This window comes from Peromyscus eremicus, chromosome 1 (assembly GCF_949786415.1).
Source record: "Peromyscus eremicus chromosome 1, PerEre_H2_v1, whole genome shotgun sequence".
Lineage (NCBI taxonomy): Eukaryota > Metazoa > Chordata > Mammalia > Rodentia > Cricetidae > Peromyscus > Peromyscus eremicus.
Window position 1 is genome coordinate 102,916,603 of NC_081416.1, and position 20,059 is coordinate 102,936,661.

At 40.3% G+C, this 20,059-nt stretch overlaps 1 protein-coding gene across 1 annotated transcript in view; it reads right to left on the reverse strand.

Annotated features, from left to right (window-relative positions):
• Positions 1-20,059, reverse strand: part of Ints4 (integrator complex subunit 4) — a 76,952-nt gene that overhangs the window by 46,773 nt on the left and 10,120 nt on the right. The window contains exons 4-10 of the mRNA XM_059271104.1: positions 16,832-16,938; positions 10,232-10,420; positions 9,367-9,417; positions 8,277-8,365; positions 7,093-7,213; positions 2,428-2,499; positions 231-405 (exon numbers count right to left, since the gene is read on the reverse strand). Coding sequence (XP_059127087.1) covers positions 231-405; positions 2,428-2,499; positions 7,093-7,213; positions 8,277-8,365; positions 9,367-9,417; positions 10,232-10,420; positions 16,832-16,938 — 804 coding nt within the window. The remainder of the gene's footprint in view (positions 1-230; positions 406-2,427; positions 2,500-7,092; positions 7,214-8,276; positions 8,366-9,366; positions 9,418-10,231; positions 10,421-16,831; positions 16,939-20,059) is intronic.

A 20,059-nucleotide genomic window follows, 5' to 3' on the forward strand; every position in this document is an offset into this window, starting at 1 on the left:
AGATACAATGAGGGCTGTGGCACATGTGTGGAGGTGAAAGAACAATTATGGAGTCAGATCTCTCATGTGGGTTCTGGAGATTGTGCTTAGATCTCCAAACTTGTATGAGAAGCACCTTTACCTGCTGAGTCATATGGCAGGAACAGATGATGCATCTATTATCACCTTCTCCTATGCCTGACACAAAGCAAAGCATGTGGGTACTATTGGTAATACAAAGCCATACTTACCATACATCTCATCTTCCAACCCATGAACGAAGGCTCCACAAGCTCCTGACTCTATCAAGTTCACGGCACCGGTATCTATTTCTTCCTTGGGAGCATCATCTCCCCATTTCCGGCCACTGGAAAACTCCCCTGAACTGTAAAGTTCCTTGGCACGCTCATGTGCAGTGCGTTTCCTCTGAAGAAGATGACAACAATTACTGCTTGCCAAGAACACTAAGGTGCACCTAAAACCAAGAGGATGTAGGCAACAAAACTGCCCTTGGAGATGACTCAACAGTTCAGAGTAGAGAAATGCAAATCCAACTTAAAAAGAGACAAGAAATCCACAAGTCTATAATAGTTTCCAGTAACCTAGAAAAAGTGTTGACTGGACAGGTGGCTATACTTACTATTATACATAGAAAAGGAGAGCCAGAGAGGCAGACAAAAGCAGTGCCTCGTCACACATCATCTCCAGTAGAAAATATACCCACTCTAAAAACGTTTGTCAGTCTCATTAGCAAACACTGTCTTGCTGGGTGGTGTTGGCTCACACTTTTAATCCCAGCACTTGGAAAGCAGAGGCAAGTAGATCTCGGTGAGTTTCAGGCCAGCCTGATTTACAGAGTGAGTTTCAGGACAGCCAGAGATGTTATACAGAGAAACCCTGTCTTGAAAAAACAAAACAACAAACACAACAACAAAAAAGAAAACATTGTCTCTCTATAGCAACAATACTCTAGTTGTGCAAAGCTGTACTCTCCAAATAACCTTCTAGTAGAGCACTAAGGGAGAGCATACTGACCAGCAAAAGTGCTTCACAGGTATGGTTCTCATCATAAATAAATAACTCCCACTCTGCTTTATACCATAATTCTTAAACATCTTAATCCACGGATAGTCATTTCAGAAACATCAATGAGTCAAAGTATCAGAGTCTATAAGAATGTGGGTCACATCCCACAATACAACCTGCACCTCGCAATGTGTCTTGGAAATCCTCAAATTGCTCATCTCATCTCATACACCACAAGCACTTGCTTCCTTACACTTCTACCCTGTGCACCAAAAACAGACTTAAATACCAACTCAAATCAAGGAAAGCTATACAGCACTGTTCATGGCATGCCTACATCAACTCCAGAACCATTTTGAAAGATTTAGCTTATGGAGTAATTAAAAAAACGGAAAGGATCACTAAAGTCACAAGGATAATATCCTTCACATGATCTACAGTGGTAAAAAAATCAGAAGAATCTGAGCCTACCATGGTGAAAAGGCTAAAGAGAGATGGCCCATGTACTTAACAAAGTATGCAACTGTTAAAGACATGAAGTATAAACTTGGCAATTAAAAAAAAGGTTATGTGATATAGTGGTGAATGTAAAAAGTAGGCTACAAAGTTATCTACATAACAATTCAGTGTTTAAAACACACATTTAAAAAGCTAGAGAAGCTGGGTGGTGGTGGCCTACGCCTTTAATTCTAGCACTCAGGAGGCAGAGCCAGGCAAATCTCTGTGAGTTCGAGGCCAGCCTGGTCTACAGAGTGAGATCCAGGACAGGCACCAAAAGTACACAGAGAAACCCTGTCTCGAAAAATCAAAAAAAAAAAAAAAAAAAAAAGCTAGAGAAGATACCAAATTTGTCAAAGGTACTAAGATTATATATAAGCAAGCCATTTTTCCTTATATTTATAAAGAATTCTATAACTCTGTTATGAGTTTATAAATAAAAATTAAGGTACTGACAATGAATGCACATACTACTTTAGGTCATATTTCATCTAGCTGACCATGTTAAGAAGCACCACCACAGTTAATGCCTAAGGCACTCCACAGAGGCATTTGGTTATTGTCCAGAGAAAGGATTCATTCATTCACTCACCCTTCCGTGGGAACTGTTGCTAAAAAGGAGTCCCACCATGTCACACATCACACAAATAAGATCAGACCTCCATAGTTTCTAAGGAACAGAAAATAAATCCTACCTCTTTTTTGTTTAACACAACCTTTGCAAAATATTTTATTACAGAATGAAGTCCATGATGTAGCTTGTAATTTGGTTCAAGTTACTATGATTTTGAATTAATATGTAATCTAGTAACCTAAATTAATGTAACATATGCATGGACTGCTACATTAAATCAACACAGATCACCATATATCTACACTGATATTGATTATAGAAACCCAGTTTAAACAAAGAATTCAAGTTACCCTCAAATCTGACATTAGCTTCTTGTCAAGAGTCTGCTCCAAGAAATGAGAACTGACTTGCTCCATGGAGCCCTGTAAAAAGAAAGAATCCAAAGCATATTCCAAACATCATCTTAACATTCAGAGTTTACAAGTAAATGCATAAAGGTAACATTATTCTTGATAGCTAAGATAGGTTCTAAATCATCAGGAATAGACTGTTAAAATAAAAATATGGACAACAGTAATAGAAGCTACCTCTGACTGAGGTGGAAATTACTCTGTTCCATATACTGTTCTGAGAGCTTTGTATATATCTCAACCCACTTAATCCTCAGTAGTATGCTACGAAGTAAATACCATCATTAGTCCTATTTTATGCATGGGGGAGGGGCATACAAATACTAAGTAACATAGTCACAAATTCCAGAGCTGAAATACAAACATAGGTTCCAGAAACCCTTTGTTTTAGCCATCCTTCCCCATCATATCTTTTCCCATTCCTTCTTTCCTTCCTTCTTTTTTTTTTTTTTTTTTTTTTGGGGGGGGGGTCAAGGTCTCATATTGCCCTGGCTGGAACTCACTATCTAGCTGAGGCTGGTCTTGAACTCCTGATGTTCATTGTTTCCACCTCCCAGCAGGCCTAACTTCCATCCCTTCTTACTCTATTCTTTCCATACACTTATTTATTTATCCACTCATATATTTTTAAAAAATATTTTTAAATTTTATTTTATGTGCATGGATGTTTTGCCTGTGGAAGGTCAGAAGAGGGCGTCCTCTGGAACTAGAGATGCAGATAGTTGTGAGTCACCATGTGGGTGCTGGGAGTCAAAGCTGGGTCCTTTGAAACAGCAGTAAGTGCTTTTAACCACTGAGCCATCTCTCTAGCCCCAATAATGTCCATTTTTTAATGTGAAAAATTGAAGCTGAGATTAGCTAGTTTGCCTGTTTCAAATAAAGGAGAATGTAGATTTGTATCTCATAATGCTCATCCTGCAGCAGGGGTGAATGGACCAGACACGGTCAAAACAAGAGCAACACCACCAGCTTAGGAGGCTATAAGAGCAGGCCCCAGGCACAAGAGGTATACATCTAAGTCCTGTGATTCCTAAGTTAACAGATGTGGAAATGCTTACACAGGCTTGGATCTTTCTTCCCTGCCTGGCCTGGAACTTACTAGAGTAGGTTGCTCTCTAATTGCAGTGATCCTCCTGCCTCTGACCCCCCAGTGCTGGGATTACAAGCATGCACCATCAAACCTGGTGAGATCTCCATAGTTTTATTACCAGCATTACTTGGATTTAAAGGGCATTTTTCCACAACAAAGAAACATTCTAACCACTTCATAGTAAGTTTGTTTGTTCAGTTTCCAATACCCCCCTTCAGTGCCTTCAGCTGAGCTCTCTAACACAGTAGCACAGAAGAGGTATTAGCCATGTCAGGCCTCAAGAAATTTTATATCACTTGCAATACATTTTCAGTGTCATCTAAGAATAGCTGAAGCTTTCTATTTTAAATTAACAAATGTCAAGAGCATAGTAATTCAATTGAAAAAATGGTGAAACTTACATTAGTATGGGCCCAGCAGAAAAGGAGAAGGGGTGAATTTAAGTAATGTCATAGGGACAGAACTGATATAAGCTGATGAATCGATGGATAAAGGACAAATAAAACAGAATTCCTAGCCAGGCTTTGTGGTGCATACCTTTCTTTAGTCCCAGCACTCGAGAGGCAGAGGCAGGCAGATCTCTGAGTTTGGGGCCAGCTGGGCCTACATAGATCCAGGTCAGCCAGGGCCACACAGAAAACAGCCCTGTCTCTGTTACACAGAGAAGAAATCTTGTCTCAAAAAACCAAAAAACCAAAAAAAAAAAGAAGGGGGGGGAGGAGCTGGAGAGATGACTCAGTGGTTAAGAGTACTGACTATTCTTCCAGAGGACCTGGGTTCAATTCCCAGCACCCACATGGCTGCTCAGAACTATCTGTAACTCCAGTCCTAGGGTACTAAAACACCGATGTACATAAAAATAAATAAGTTATAAAAAAAAAAAAAAAGAAAAAGAAAGGAAAGAAAACAGCTCTGTCTCAAAAAACAAACAAACAAACAAAGAATTCCTGGGCCAACAAGATGGCTTGGTGGGAAAAAGCACTTGGCACACAGGCCCCATGACCTGAGTTCAATCCCTGGTCCTCGTGCAGAGATGGAGAGAGGACCAACCGCACAAAGCTATCCCTCCTCTCACCTCCGCCATGGATGCACACCTCTACACACATTATACACTCACCCATAACTTTTAAAATCCCCCAATTTCTCTAGCCCATGACTTCTTAGATGGCAGACTCATTCAGGAAAACACAAGAGGAACAGTATTTGGGAAAGAGTTCATATACACTGCACTAATCAGAGAAGACGATACACTCTTGTCTATATTAAACATCTTCAGGTAAGATAATATACCTCCCCAACTGCATAACTTCCACTATCCAACCTAAACTGCAACCTGAGAAAGCCCTTTCACTGGAGAGCTTTATAAAGTGTCTCTGAAACTAGATAGTTAACAGTGTCAAACATGCCTCCAGAGCAAAAACTGCTCTCAAAATTTTTATTTTATTAGAATTGTGTGTATGTGTACGGTATGTGTATGCATCAACACCACAACGTCCATGTGGTAGTCAGGACACATCGGGAAGTCAGTTCTCTTTCCCCTGTTACATGGGTTCTGAGAATCAAACTCAGGTCATGGGTTTGTCAGACAAGCACTTTTACCTACTGAGCCATCTCTGGCCCGTGTTCTTACTCATTCTTCTTTCTAGTTTTAATGCTTCTAGCTTCTATCTAATTAGGAGACTAAAAGACAGCAAAATACCAACCAAGATGGACAGTACATCAGATGTAAAGCTGTCACTAACTAACTAGGACATCAGCATTTGCCTCAGGGAGCACCAGTGCTTGGCACACTTATAAGCACAGAAGCACACAGCAAAGTCTAAAAAAGTTACAACTTCTAAGATCAAAGACTTAAATGTAGTTTAATCCTTACTGGATAAGAAAAATTCAACATACTCTGAAGAGGCCTCCACACAAAAAAAACCACACCCCGGACAGACCTAAGCTCAAAGCAGTAACTATCTGTTGTATGGATTTGCTTACTTGGCAGTCACACTTGGGGGGACTGAAAAAAAAAAACCTCTTGAGGAGTTATGAATAATAATAACAAAAGAAACCTCTTTGAGGAGTTACGAATAATAATAACCCAATCTCTTTCGAATGGTCTTCAATTTTCCAATACAAGTTACATGTGGAATTTTTTTGTTTTGTTACAATGAGGAATGGAAAACTTTCACTTTTTGCGCAGCACAGACAAATCGAACACCTTCTCATTTCCTTTTAAATTCTGAAAGAACTTGACTTCTCCTTTTTCCTTGAGTTTTATCCCATCACACACCTCTCACCCACTACTGTACTACTTTTCTGAAGGAACTCGATTCTCCTTTTCCTTGAGTTTTATCCCATCACACACCTCTCACCCACTACTGTACTACTTTTCTGAAGGAACTTGATTCTCCTTTTTCCTTGAGTTTTATCCCATCACACAACTCTCACCCACTACTGTACTACTTCTTACCTTCTTGTCATCTTTCCCTACTACTCTAGACAGTTCATACCTATCCCTAACTCAGCAAACTCATCCACCTTCCTGAGTCATTTCCACAGCCCTGCTTTAATAACTTTAAATCTACACAGCTCCAAATTATGTAATTGTTTGTATTAAAGAGTGATTAATAATCCAATCTTACTAATAACACTGGTAATTACAAATGCTACTAGTTACAACATTTCTAGCCTGCTAGGCTTTTTAGTCATATGTATGAGCATACATATATGCACATATTTACATATAGTTATGCCTCTTTCTTATATAGAAAAACACACTTTCATTTATTTATTTAATTGTTTGTTTGTTTTTGTTTTTTGAGACAGGGTTCCTCTATGTAGCTCTGGCTGTCCTGGAACTCACTCTGTAGATCAGGCTGGCCTGAACTCACAGAGCTCCACCTGCCTCTGCCTCCTGAGTGCTGGGATTAAAGGCATGCACCACCACTGCCTAGCTAGAAACACACATAATATATGCATACATATACAAGTATACTCATAGGTATACTTTCTGTGGGCAATCTTTAATCTTTTTAAATTCTCAATTTGGTATTACATTTTTCATTTTATAGACAAGAAAACAAAAATTTATGGGCTAATGAGATGGCTCACTGGGTAAGGTCATTTGCTACCAAACCTGAAACCCTGACTTTGATCCCTGGCTCCCACATGATAAAAGACACTGAGTGCTGTTGAATTTGAGTGGTAAGGGTTTAACTACCTTTTCTTTTCACGTGTTTGTTCACTGACACCCCCCCTCCCCAGCTTTTGTGCACGGAAGTAAGTATGGTAGTATTACACTTCAGGTTTAAGAGTTTGGACTGATGTCTACCTTTATTAATCATTTATATTCAAGTTCATCCTATTTGCAAATAAACACAGTAATGAAGCATATAATGTAAAGGGGGGGCAAGCTATTGGAGAAATCATGGGGTTTCTAAACATATAACATATTTGACCCTATCTACAGTTTCTCAAAATGTTTGTAAAAACTTAACAAGCACTGTGTTCATTAAAGTGTAACTTACCAATAGCTTTGCTGCTTGAACACGAACTACCCAGGAGCCATCACTGACCATGTGGCAAATTTTCCCAAATGCATCATCAACCAAACGAATTTCTTCATTAGAAGACGGTATTGGGACGATACTAAATAAAAGAAACGGGGAGAAACCACACATGACGAAGCATGAGCCTGAGCCTACAGGTTCGGTACTCTGAGGAAGATCAATGAAAACTGTATGCAGTGAATCCTAGATGGAAAGATACTTCAGCACAACCTATCACTTGGGAAAAATTGTCCAGTGACTTCTAGTTGCACTTCAAACTTTCAGTGTATTAGGTTCAAAGATTTATGAAGAAACCAAGAACGTAGGGGTGGAAAGATTTATAGTTCAGTGGTAGAGTGCATGCTGACCCTCATTCAATCCCTAGCACTATATAAAACAGACCTCTGTCTGAGTCTGAAAAAAGCAAGTTCTAGACAAGTGTGTGTGTAAGTTCCAAATAACTATAAATATAGCTCATTCCTATAGGTTTATCAGTCCATTCTTGCTTTCCAATGCTGGGTAATAGTTTAATGGAAAGGAAACCACCACCTATTTTTTCCTATAGAAAACACCCTTCTATTAAATAGAATAAATATTATAAATCTCCATCTCAAAAAATCATTGTGAATCACTAATTGAAGTGCTATGAAAATATTTTTAGCCAGAGCTAGTAGATGGCTCGGAAAGTAAGGAGCTTGTTGCCAAGCCTGACGGTCTGAGCTTTATCCCCAGAATCTACATGGTGGAAGGAGAAATGATTCCTGCACTACGTCCTCTGCTCTCCACATGCATGTGACACATGCCCACAAGCATAAACACCTGGTATCTTTTATATACGACATTTGGACTAAACCAAACTACACTAAACTTCTTATTCTCATTCTCTATCTAGATCTGCCTATCTCAAAAAAAAAAAAAAAAGGTACTTTAGAGACACAGTTCAGTTTCTTCAATTGCAGGTGAGGATGCTGGGACCCAAAAGAGTTAGGTATCTTTCCCAAAGTACACAGTTCACAGCAGCCTGATAATCAAAGCTGCACCCTCCCCCTCTATTTCACACCGTTCCACAAATCTCAACAATTTTTTCTATAGATGGCTTTTGTATGGTGGAAGGAGAAAGAAATGGCACAGCAATGAGCAAAGGTCAACCCACACCTACTGACCTCTCGGGATAGAGCTGACTGACAACCCAGATGAGCTGGACTGCAGCACTGCGCACCTGCTCGTAGTCGTCAGAGAGCAATTTACAGGCCTGCAAAGAAGGATCGCACGTCTATCAATCTCTGTTCTCAAAGATGACGTTCAAATACTTTCAAAATGAAGACAGGATGGCAGGGTAAGGATAGCAACCAAAATACTTCAGAGTGCTTCTAATTCCTTAAACCTTTGCCCAACAAAGAAATTTTGGCATTTATACGCTTCTCAGGCTGTATTCTAACTATGTAACATCATACCCCATGTGAAAAGCAGATCCACACAGAGAGACAGGTATCTAGAATAATATCAAACCTAGTAAAGTCTACTCAGAGTACTCAAAGCCCACAGTACTACAAAAGATATTTACATATCAGTCCAGAGATGTGGCTAATTATAGTTCCCACCAAGAGATAAAACTGTTCATGGTAAGCTAACAAAACCTGATCTGAGGGTGGATTTAGACTGCTTGTCCCTAGACTCCCTCAATCACCCTCCAGTAGAAACACCATCTTCTAAGGCATTTGACTAAGCTGTCACACGGCCTTTCCACAACTCCAATTTTCTTCTTTTAATCCAACACTACATTCATGTGCCATCTTCTCATATGATCTGTGGTCTTGGTCACCCTCCAGAACATTCTAGTTTACCATATGTGGTGCCAGAATTGCTTACAGTATGGCCCAGCCAAAGAGAGATAAGGAAGACTATAACTTGCCCTAATTATTACTACTTTTCAGTACTAGGACCCAATGAGTTACATCCCCAGTCTACTATCTTTACTTCCAATCATACTTTCTTCATATTTAGCATTCATGGACACGGAGCTCCACAAATCTTACAATTCTTTTTACATGCATTAGTACTATCGAACTACATATATATCCCACACTGTTCTCAAAAGTATATGTTTTAGATATGGCTTCACATCCATCCCAATAAGTGTGGCCACTGATCGCTAGCTAAAGTCTCCAAGATTTCCAATCCTGAGAAGCGGTGCAACACCCTCCCAGCTCCATGAACCTCCTCCCCTTCCAGAAAGTAATCATTGTAAGGTACCTGATTATAAATTGTTTGGTGTAACTTCAGTCCTCTTTCATGGAGCTGCAACTAGATAATAAAATAATGGTAAGAAAGAAAAAGAAGGTCAGGTTTGCAGCTCACTGGTAGAATACTTGACTAGCGTTTACAAAGCCCTGGGTCCAGTTCTGGGTCCAGGAAGAAAGAAGCCCAAGGAACAAATGGTTACCACAGCTTCCCCTAAAGAACACCTCCCTCATAGCTACCATTTCCATTTCTGAAGGGCCATCTATGGTATGCCTGTTGTACATAAAACTGAGTCACACTCTTTCCTGCTGGAACTAGTATACCTGAAGGAGGGATCTAATTGGCATTCTAACAGACACAGATTGGATAAAGATGAAGGGTCCCAACGAAGCCCAAAGAAAAGCATACTTGTCATACAGGAACTTGTGTCTTCAGTTCTATGAGGCCACCACCAACACAGTGTGCACTAGGAGATTTCAGAATATATCCAAAGCAGCACACACCATAATCGTAAGAGATGAGCCAGGTGTAAGGCTAAAGCAAGAGGACCGGCCCAAGTTCAAGGCCAGTTATGGATACACAGCCAGACCCTATCTCAAGAAAGAGGGAAGGAAGGAAGGGAGGAAAAGAAGAAAAGAAAAAAAGCCAGGCTGTGGTTGTGGTGGCCCACACCTTTAATGCCAGCACTCAGGAGGCAGAGGCAGGTGGATCTCTGTGAGTTCCACCTCACAGGACAGCCAGGCTCTCTCGGAAAAACAAACAAACAAACAAAAACACCAAAAAAAAAAAGCAAAGACAAAACAAAACAAACAAAAAAAAAACAAAGACAAAAACAAAAAGAAACCATCCCCAGATACTTTTTTAAAATCATGTTTACCATGGCTTTTATAGCTGCTGTTCTGACACGTGGATCTTGGTCACTGAAGTAATCCCCGATAATCTTCTGGACATCTCTAGCAGTTAAGCCTTCAGCAGCATCTTTTGTGACACTCTTCTCCAAAGAGCCAAGATTGCCAAGTAACTGCAGGCACTTATTTCGTACACCATGGGATGTATCTGTCAGGTGCTACAGAAAGGAGAGAAAGAGTATGAATAAGATACCTTGAAAAATAAACAAAAAACTGGGGGAAAAGCACTCCATCAACCCTAGGGACCACCACCATCCCGGCATTCTCATTCTCTGTGGTCTGTGCAGCATCACATTGCCTAAGGATTCATCTTATTCTAAAACAAAGTTGTTTCATTAAATTATTTTATTTATTATTTGTGTGTGTGATTGGGGGTAGGAGGAGGGACATGAGTGGGGGCCACAGTGCATGTGTGGATGCCAGAGGATAACTCTATGAAGTTGGTCCTCTCTTTCCACTTTATGTAGGCTTCAGGGATTGAACTCAGGTTGTTAGGTTTTCATGCCAAGCATTTTTTTTTATCCAAAACTATTTCTTTAGAAAACTAGAAGTTTTCTTGTTTTCTCTCCTCCCTGCATCTTTACATTTCCAACAGCCAGCACTTTGCCTTGTACATAACGGCTACTTTAAAGTCTGTCTCTACATTTTACTTACTAGCAATTTTTTTGGAGACAAGGTCTCATTATGAAAAGACATGGCTAATCTGGAACTGCTATGTAGATCAGGCTAGCCTTGAACTCACAGAGATCTGCTGGCCTCTGCCTCCCAGGTCAGGAATTAAAGTAGTACACCACAATGCTCAGCTCTACTATCAAATTTGAATACAAATAAAAATGTAAAACCTTGGGGGCTGGAGAGATAGCTAAAGCACTGGCTGCTCTTCCAGAGGACCCAGGTTCAATTCCCAGCACCCACATGGTGCCGCACAGCCACCTCTAACTTCAGTCCCAGGGGATCCAACACCCTCTTCTGGACTCCACAGGCACCAGGCATACATAAGACACTCAGACACACATGCAGACAAAATACTCCCATACCTAAAATAAATAAGTAAAAATTTAAAAACTAACCAGGATACAATAGAATTATTTAAGACAATGTAAATTTAAGAACTTTCCTAAATTTATTTTTATTTTTAAAAACTGTGTGTGTACATGTACATACATGTGTGCACATGTGTGTGAGGGTGCTCAAAGAGTCCAGAAGAGGGTGTCAGATCCCCTAGGGTTGGAGTTATGTGTGGCTTTTGGCTGCCCAACACTGGCGTTAGGAATCAAACTCCCGTCCTTCACAAGAGTAGTATACACTCCTAACTGCTTAGCCATCTCTCCAAACCCAATAAAAACTTTTTGTTTTTCAAGACAGGGTTTCTCTGTGTAGTTTTGGTGCCTGTCTTAGATCTCTCTCTGTAGACCAGGCTGGCCTCAAACTCACAGAAATCCGCCTGGCTCTGCCTCCTAAGTGCTCCGATTAAGGCGTGTGCCACCGCCGCCCAGCTCAATTAAAAACTTTTTTTAAAATTTTATTTATTATGTATAATAGCCAGAAGAGGGCACCAGATCTCATTTCAGATGGTTGTGAGCCACCATGCGGTTGCTGGGAATTGAACTCAGGACCTTTGGAAGAGCAGCCAGTGCTCTTAACCTCTGAGCTGTCTCTCCAGCCCCTCAATTAAAGACTTTTAACAGTCAGAGACAAAGACGAAAAAAAGCCTTTAAGTTTAGAGCACAGTAAACTCTCACAAATTGAATACATACACAAGTTAAGAACTAGACAAAGAAATGGAACTATATGTCCAGGCACGGTAGGGCACACCTTTAATCCCAGTACTCTGGAGGCAGAGACAGGCAGATCTCTCTAAATTTGGTCTTACATATCGAGTTCTAGGCCAGCAGGGCTATAAAGTGAGACCCTGTAGAAGAACTTGGGATATCTTGTACCAGAAAGTAAAGATGATACTGTCTTTGATGTTGCTGATTGTCTTTTTCTATTTATTACTATTATGTTTATGAGTGATGTGCACATGTGAGTGTGGTACACGTGTCACAGTATGTATGTGGAAATAAAAGGACAACTTTTAAAGTCAGTTCTTTCCCTTCACTATGGGCTCTGAGGATTGAACTCAAGTTACCAGGTTAAAGACAAGCACTCTTACCCAAGGAGCCATCTCCCTGGGCTAAAGATACTATTAATATTTACATGACACCAAACAGAGCAATCGAAACAGATACACTGTAGGCTTTCCACAAGGCAAATGATTCAATGGCATTTAAAGAAAAAAAAACAAAACAAAACAGTCTTAGAGACTGAAATTCAAGACTGTCCACATGTAGTATGTGGGTCTTTTGGATCCTAATCTAAAACAAAAATGAAAACTCCAAGAAGGGTATATTTAGTACAATTAATGCAATACTAATACAAATGGATACTATATTAAGGAGTTACTGCTTACAGCTGTACCCTGAATATTCTTTAATATATTTATCATTTAGAGATATTTACTGAAGTACTTATGAAATACAACATGATGTCAAGAGATTCACATTAAAATACTATAGCACACAACAAAAAAATGAGAAGAGAATGGATGAAAAAGATCACAAAATTAATTATGGAATATATAGTCAAAATGACAAAGCACCTGGGTATGGCAGCATATGCTCGTAATCCTAGCACTCAGAGCTGAGATAGGCGGATTGCATAAAGGAGACCAGGCTAGACAACATAATGAAATCCAGGTTAGCAGGGACACACAGCAAGACTGTCTTTACAAAGACTGCAGCTCTGACAGCTGGCGGGGTAGTCTGGTCGAGTTCTGGCTCAGACTTGTCTTCCTCACAGGCTATCAAAAAGCTCAGTTTAGAAAGAAAATATATTAAAAATAACTATACTCCTTAAACCACAGTATTCACATTCGCTGTTGTTCCATCATCTAAAACAGTAAGGAAGGTGAAAAGTTACACACACAGTTTCAAGACGTAACAGCCACACATACAACTGCCCAAACAGGTTACCTATTTCCTTCAAGTCCAAAACGTCTACACTTGTTTTCTATGTGTGAAATCACTGATTTGAAATATGCACTACCAGTTTCCCTTCACGTCCCCTGCCCCTGTCCCATGTCTCTGTCACTCCGTTTCCCTCTCTCTCTGGTGTGGGAACAGTCTCTCAAGGATTCTCAGAAATCATCTACTCCTCTCCTCAGCAAAGCCCAGTTTCATAAGTAAAGAAGAACTGGGTTAGGGCTAGGGTTGTAGCTAGTGGCAGAATACTTGGCTAGCTTTGCATGGGCTCTAGGTTCAATCCCTTCCAACACTGTAACAAACCAAGCAATAAGTTAATTAAACAGAATAGCACAGCTAAACGACCAACCGTGACAGTTAGTATTGACTAGCAATTTGGCAGGATCTAGAACCACACAGGAGACAAATCTCCAGACAGTATGATTCTCTACTAGAGGACATCAGGGCTTCTTTTAGAGAGAAGCTGCTACCAGGGCTAGAGCAGACAAAGCACAAGATGTATGTAGAATATCTTACTCTATCAATTCCCAAATGAACTATTAAAGAACAGTACTGAGAAGTCAAAAAGACACACAAGCTTGAAGAGGGCCCACTTGGTCAAATTGGAGAAATAACTGTAAGAGATTACATTCCAGAGTAGAAACAATAAATTCAAAACTGATATAAACTGAAACTTTGGCATCAGAATACACAATTTCAAAGTATCTCTCCACGAAATACTAATTTCAACAGGAAAAGAATAACTTTACAGTGAAGAAGGTGAGCAGATAGATACCAGTGAAGCAATGATTAGTAAACATTATCAGTATTGAGTAACGACAGTAATGTGTCCCTAATACTATGCAGTGGTAACTGCTTCAGGGCTATGGCAGTTTTGTCAAAGACAAAAGACAAGGCAGTTTTAATACAATCAAGAGAAGTTATCAGGTAAATACAAATTCAAGGATGTTCTACAAAGTAATGGTCCCTAAATTATCAAAATTTCCAAGTTATAAAATCAAGGAAATACTCAGGAATTATTCCAAATTCAAGACAACTATTAACATATGACAGTTAAAGTTATTCTGAATCTATCCTTTTTTTTTTCTTTCTTTTTCTTTTTTGAGACAGGGTTTCTCTGTGTAGCCTCAGCTGTCCTGGAACTTGCTCTATAGACCAGGCTAGTCTCGAACTCAGAGATCCTCCTGCTTCTGCCTCCTGAGTGCTGGGACTAAAAGCGTGTGCCACCACATCCAGCTCAATCCTTTTGCTAAGAGACATTATGAAGGACAATCCCAGTGCCTGGAGGTTACATATTAGCCATACACCACAGTTAGTGCTGATTCTGATGGCACTATTGAGCATCTTTACAAGTACTCTAGATCAATGAGGCATCATGTGGACAGCTTACTTTCAAATGGCTCAAGGGAAAAAAAAATCCCTTATGACTATATTTGCAATCATTCTATAAATCTAAGGTTTTATTTTGTTTTGTTTTACAATGTCAGAAATCAATGTGAGGGCACAGTGCATGGTAGGCAAGCCTCATCCCTGACCCAAACTTGGAGTTAAAAAAAAAAAAAAAAATCAAGTATTCTAAGCAAAGTAAAAAATGAACACATTGTTTCATAAATATTAGGGAAGTATTACCTGATACACAGAGTAAGTGTTTAGAATACTTAACTTTTGTTTCAATCCCATAGGTTAACATGGGCAAGAGACAGGAAATTTCATGAGAAAGCTCCTTTTCAAGAACCTGGGCTCTCAGCATGGGGATCCCCTTTGTAAAATTGGCTCACTCAAGGGCTGAGTGTGTAACTCACTAGTAGAAGTCTTGCCTACCATGCCTGAAGCCTTGGATTCAAATCTCAGCACAGAAAAAAAAATTCAGAAATATTCCATCAAGCATTTTACTTCAGTTAATTCTTTGCCTGCATATTATCTAAGAAAAGAAAAATGTGAGGGCTGGTGAGATGGGTTAGCAGGTTAAAGGTGCTTGCTTGCCTTAAAGCCTAGCAAACTGACTTCAATCCTTGGAATCCACATAATGGTGGGAGGAGAGAACCAGCTCACAGAATTGTCATCTTGACCTCTGTACATGCCCTAACACACACACACAGCAGCAATGTTTTTTAAAATGTTAAACTCTACTCTTACGTCTCCACAATGCCCCACATATAAGTGCTAAAAATATCCATGAAAATATGATACTGGAACAGAAAAGTAAAACCCAGAAATGAGGCAGACAATGACTGTTATTAGTTTTTTAAAGTGACTTACTTATATTTAGTATGGAAGCATCATTTTTCCTAACCAAACTGCTAACTGAACCAGCCCCTGAAAGGTCTGTCACAACTGTTACACATACTTCATGAGATTTCCAAATGAACTAAAACCTTCTAGCCTCTATTAAGGTAACTAGGCAACAATGACACATAACCAACATATTACTCAATCTTGGCACACTGAATCATTGCCTTCAGGCAACAAATACAAGTCATGATGATATCCTTCCCCTACAGGTCACTTCTTACATCATAGCCACCATCATTACAAACTGCCAAGTGGAGCTGGGGCAATGGCTCAGTGAGTAGACGGATTGTTCCACAAGCATGGAGACCTCAGTTCCAATCCCCCTAGTAGTGGCATCCCAGTGCACCTTCAACCCCAGTGCAGTAGGGGCAGAGGCAGGTGAGTCCTAGGGGCTCACAGGCCAAAAGAGACAACTCCAAGTAAAAGACCCTGTCTCAAAAATAAAGTAGAGAGCAACAAAGCAAGGATACCTGACATTGACCTCTTACTTACACGTGCACACAGAGGCAAACTACATACAAATTTTTAAAAAGAGAACCAGGGGCTAATTGTCTGTTATACACTTTGTCAGGCCACAAAGTGTCATCATTTTTTACATTAACAGAGTGAGCAACCAAATCACATCTTTAATAACAGTAGTAGTCAATGTCAAAAATAAAAACAGGTTGGGTGTGGTGTTACATGACTTAATCTTAATACTTAGGAGGCATAGACAAGTGACACTCAGTGAGTTTGAGGCCAACCTAGTCTACAGAGCAAGTTCCAGGACAGTCTGGTCAGGTCAGGAAAATAAACAAATAAATAAACTAAATCAATCAATTTAAGACTACTTTCTAAATAATTCTCAAAATTATTTAGAAATCTTCCATCTTTCCACTGCTTTAATCCAAGGGACCAGGATTTCTCCTAAGAATCATTACAGTAGGACCAGAAGGTTGGCTCGGTGAGTAGAGGCTCTGGAGCAGGTTCAACACCAATCTCAAAAACACACAAGGTGAAAGGAAAAAGCCAACTCCTACAAGGTGTCCTCTGACTTCCAATATGTCCCCCACCCAATAAACACACAAATGTGTTTGTTTTATAGAATTAATTACTACAGCACTTAGCTTTATTTCTACCCAACAACAGGACTAAAAAGAGCACTTTCACCATCACTGAGAGTCCTATACTTCTCTCTCTGAAGACTGCACTGGGCAGATCTCACAAAGCTCTAGCCGCCTCTTTGTTTGAGAATGAAGAGCATTATATTCTTACCTTGCAGGCTACATCCACTAACCGCACCTGGGTAGCTTGATTTTCTGGTAGTTTACTGCCAATTGCAAGCAACGTGTCTAACAGTTGAGCTAGGACTTGATGAGACTCTAGGAAAGAGAAAAGGCTGAGTTACAAAACTTCAAAAGAGATCATTGCCAACACTAATTTACTTTGATAAGGAACATATTCTTATTTATTAATTTTTGTCACATAGATCCTACTGCCTAATCTTTCATCCCTTGAACTAAAAGCTAAATATCCAAAGGAATTGGTCTTGAAAATTTGAGACTTCCATGGGATGGGGCTAACCTTTGACTCTGAAGTATCTTACTGCTCCCTGCTGAGATGTCAAAAAAAAACTATTCAGTTCCTTACGTATCTCTTGACGAGCATTCCCAGCTCTGCTTTTTATTGCCATGTCCTCTCCTTTGCATTACTCTCCTCTACCTCTCACATTCCAGGCTGGCCTGGAACACACCAAGTAGCTAAGGCTAACCTTGAGTTCTAGGTCCTCCTCCCTTCTAGACTATGAGCATGGGCCACAAACTGCTACAAACATACCTGCTTTACAAACTGTTAGTCAGGGTTTCTATTGCTGCAATGAAACACCAGGACCAAAAGACAAGTTGAGGAGGAAAGGGTTTATTAGGCTTACACCTCAGCATTGCTGTTCATCACTGAAGGAAGTCAGGACAGGAACTCAAACAGGGCAGGAACCTGGAGGCAGGAGCTAATGCAGAGGCCACAGAGGGGTGCTGCTTACTGGCTTGCTTCCCCTGCTTTCTTACAGAACCCAGGACCACCTGCCCAGGCATGGTACCACCCACCATGGGCTGGGCCCTCCCTCACTGATGCCTTACAGCTGGATCTCAAGGAGGCATTTCCTCAATTGAGGCTTTTTCCTTTCTGATGACTCTAGACTGTGTCAGGGTGACACACAAAACCAGCCAGCACACAAACCTACCTCTTCACTCAGTGGTTCTAGATTCTCCCAGTTAGCATAGATCTCATCCTCAGCTTTGCTTCCACAGTCCACTAACTATAATTCTCTAAAACACACTTTTTGTGTCATTATGCATGGTACAATAAGCTCTGAAGAAGCAAGTTTATACTATATCTCAATGTCCTCATCCAGTGTTTGCCAAGGAATTATAGCCCTCATATATATGCTGAACTAAAATGAAAAACTTTTAGAAGAGAGTATGAATCACACTCTTGGAACCAAGTATACAGTATGCTGAATAACTAGGAGCCTCTTTATCTATGGTGTCCACAAATATCAAGTTGACTTTAGTAGTAACTTCACTGAGTTCAACTACATAATCTCTATGGTTCTGTCCTGTTCTATCCCCTACACATCTTGGTATGCCAGAAACTTAAAACTCAGAAGGAGGATAGATTAAATCTCTAAGAAATGATTAAGAGACAGGATTAGAAGACTTAGCAAAATAAATAAATAAATAAACTAGCCATGGACGTTGTATAATCAGAGTCTCTTTTAAAGGCTAGGATAGGGTTAATATCAAAACTCTCTGTGGTGGTTTGAATAAGAATGGTCCCTATAGGCTCATATATTTGAATGCTTAGGGAGTGACTATTTGAAAGGATTAGGAGGTATGGCCTTTTTGGAGGAAGTGTGTCACTGGGGGTGGGCTTTGAGGTTTCAAAAGCCCAAGCCAAGTCCAGTGGCTCTCTTCCTGTTGCCTGTGGATCTGGATGTAAAACTCTACTTCTCCAGCACCATGTCACCTGCTTCCCAACATGATGATAATGAACTAAACCTCTGAAACTGTAAGCAAGTTCCAATCAAATGTTTTCTGTTATAAGAGTTGCTGTGGTCATGGTGCCTCTTCACAGCAATAGACTAAAGCTGGGCAATCTCCAAAGTGAGTTCCAGAACAGACAGGACTGTTACACAGAGAAACCCCATCTTGAAAAACCCAAAACAAAACAAAAAACCCACTGACTAAGAAGTTGAAGAGTTGATATCAGGAGTAGGGTATTGCTGTGATAAGCATGACCGTGCTGCCTATTGGTGGAATGTGGACTTTGGATTAGGAAAGCACTTGAACATTTTAAGCAGGGCTTAATGGGCCATACTAGTAGGATGGTGGAAAACAGTGGTGCTGAGAACAGTGTAGATTATTGCAGCCCGACTCAAGAGGTTTCAGAGATGAATATTAGTAAATGGCCTAGAGACCCATTCTTGTGATATTTTAGCGAAGAATGTGGCTGCTTTCAGCTCTTGTCCAAAAATTCTGCCTGAGGCTAAATTGAAGAGTTTTGGATTAATGGCATTGGCAGAGGAGATTTCAAGACAGCCTGACTATTGCAGGTGGTTATGAGTGGCCATTCTTCTGCAGATCTATAATGAAAAGGAGCAAGCTGAGAAAGGAAAAATACAAAATGCACAGTTTAAGGAGAAAAGGAGCACCAGGAAGTTTAATGGAGCTAAGTCCAGTGCTCAAGGAGATAAAATGTTTAAAGAAAAGCCTGATGATAAATGGAATAAAAGGAGTATGGTGGCCTCAGGGCAAGACTTCACCCAGCTAAGCTTCCAACTTGTAAAAAGGAATTAGAGAAAAGCTTAAGGAGTAAAGGAAATCATCAAAAATAGAAAGCTGGTGAAAAGGTATTTGAATGACGGGGCCAACTTCCAGCCTTAGGAAGCAGAAGAACTTGGCAGCTTCAGCCATGTAGTTCTGGATTTAGAGTTAAGGATACAAGAAAGGGGTTATGGAATCTCCCTCTGTGGTTACAGAACACTGCTGAGACCAGGCATGTGTTGGAGGTGTCCCTACATGGAGGCCCAAGAGAGGCCATTGCCTGAAGTTGTGAAAGTAAATCCTGGAGACCCCAAGATATTAGAGATGGCAGAGTCAAGGGATACCTGCTGTCTTAGTTAGGATTTCTATTGCTGTGAAGAGACATCATAATCATAGCAACTCTTCTAAAGGAAAACATTTAATGGAGGCTGGCTTACAGTTTCAGAGTTCATTATTAGTCCATTATTATCATGGCATGAAGCATGGTGGTGTGCAGGCAGACATGGTGCTAGAGAAGGAGATGAGAGTCCTACACCTTGATCCTCAGGCAGCAGCAGGAGAATGTGTATCGCATAGCTTGAGCATATGAGACTTCAAAGCCTGCCCCACAGTGACACACTTCCTCCAACAACCCCTCCTAATAGTGTCACTCCCTATGGGCCAAGCATTCAAACACAAGAGT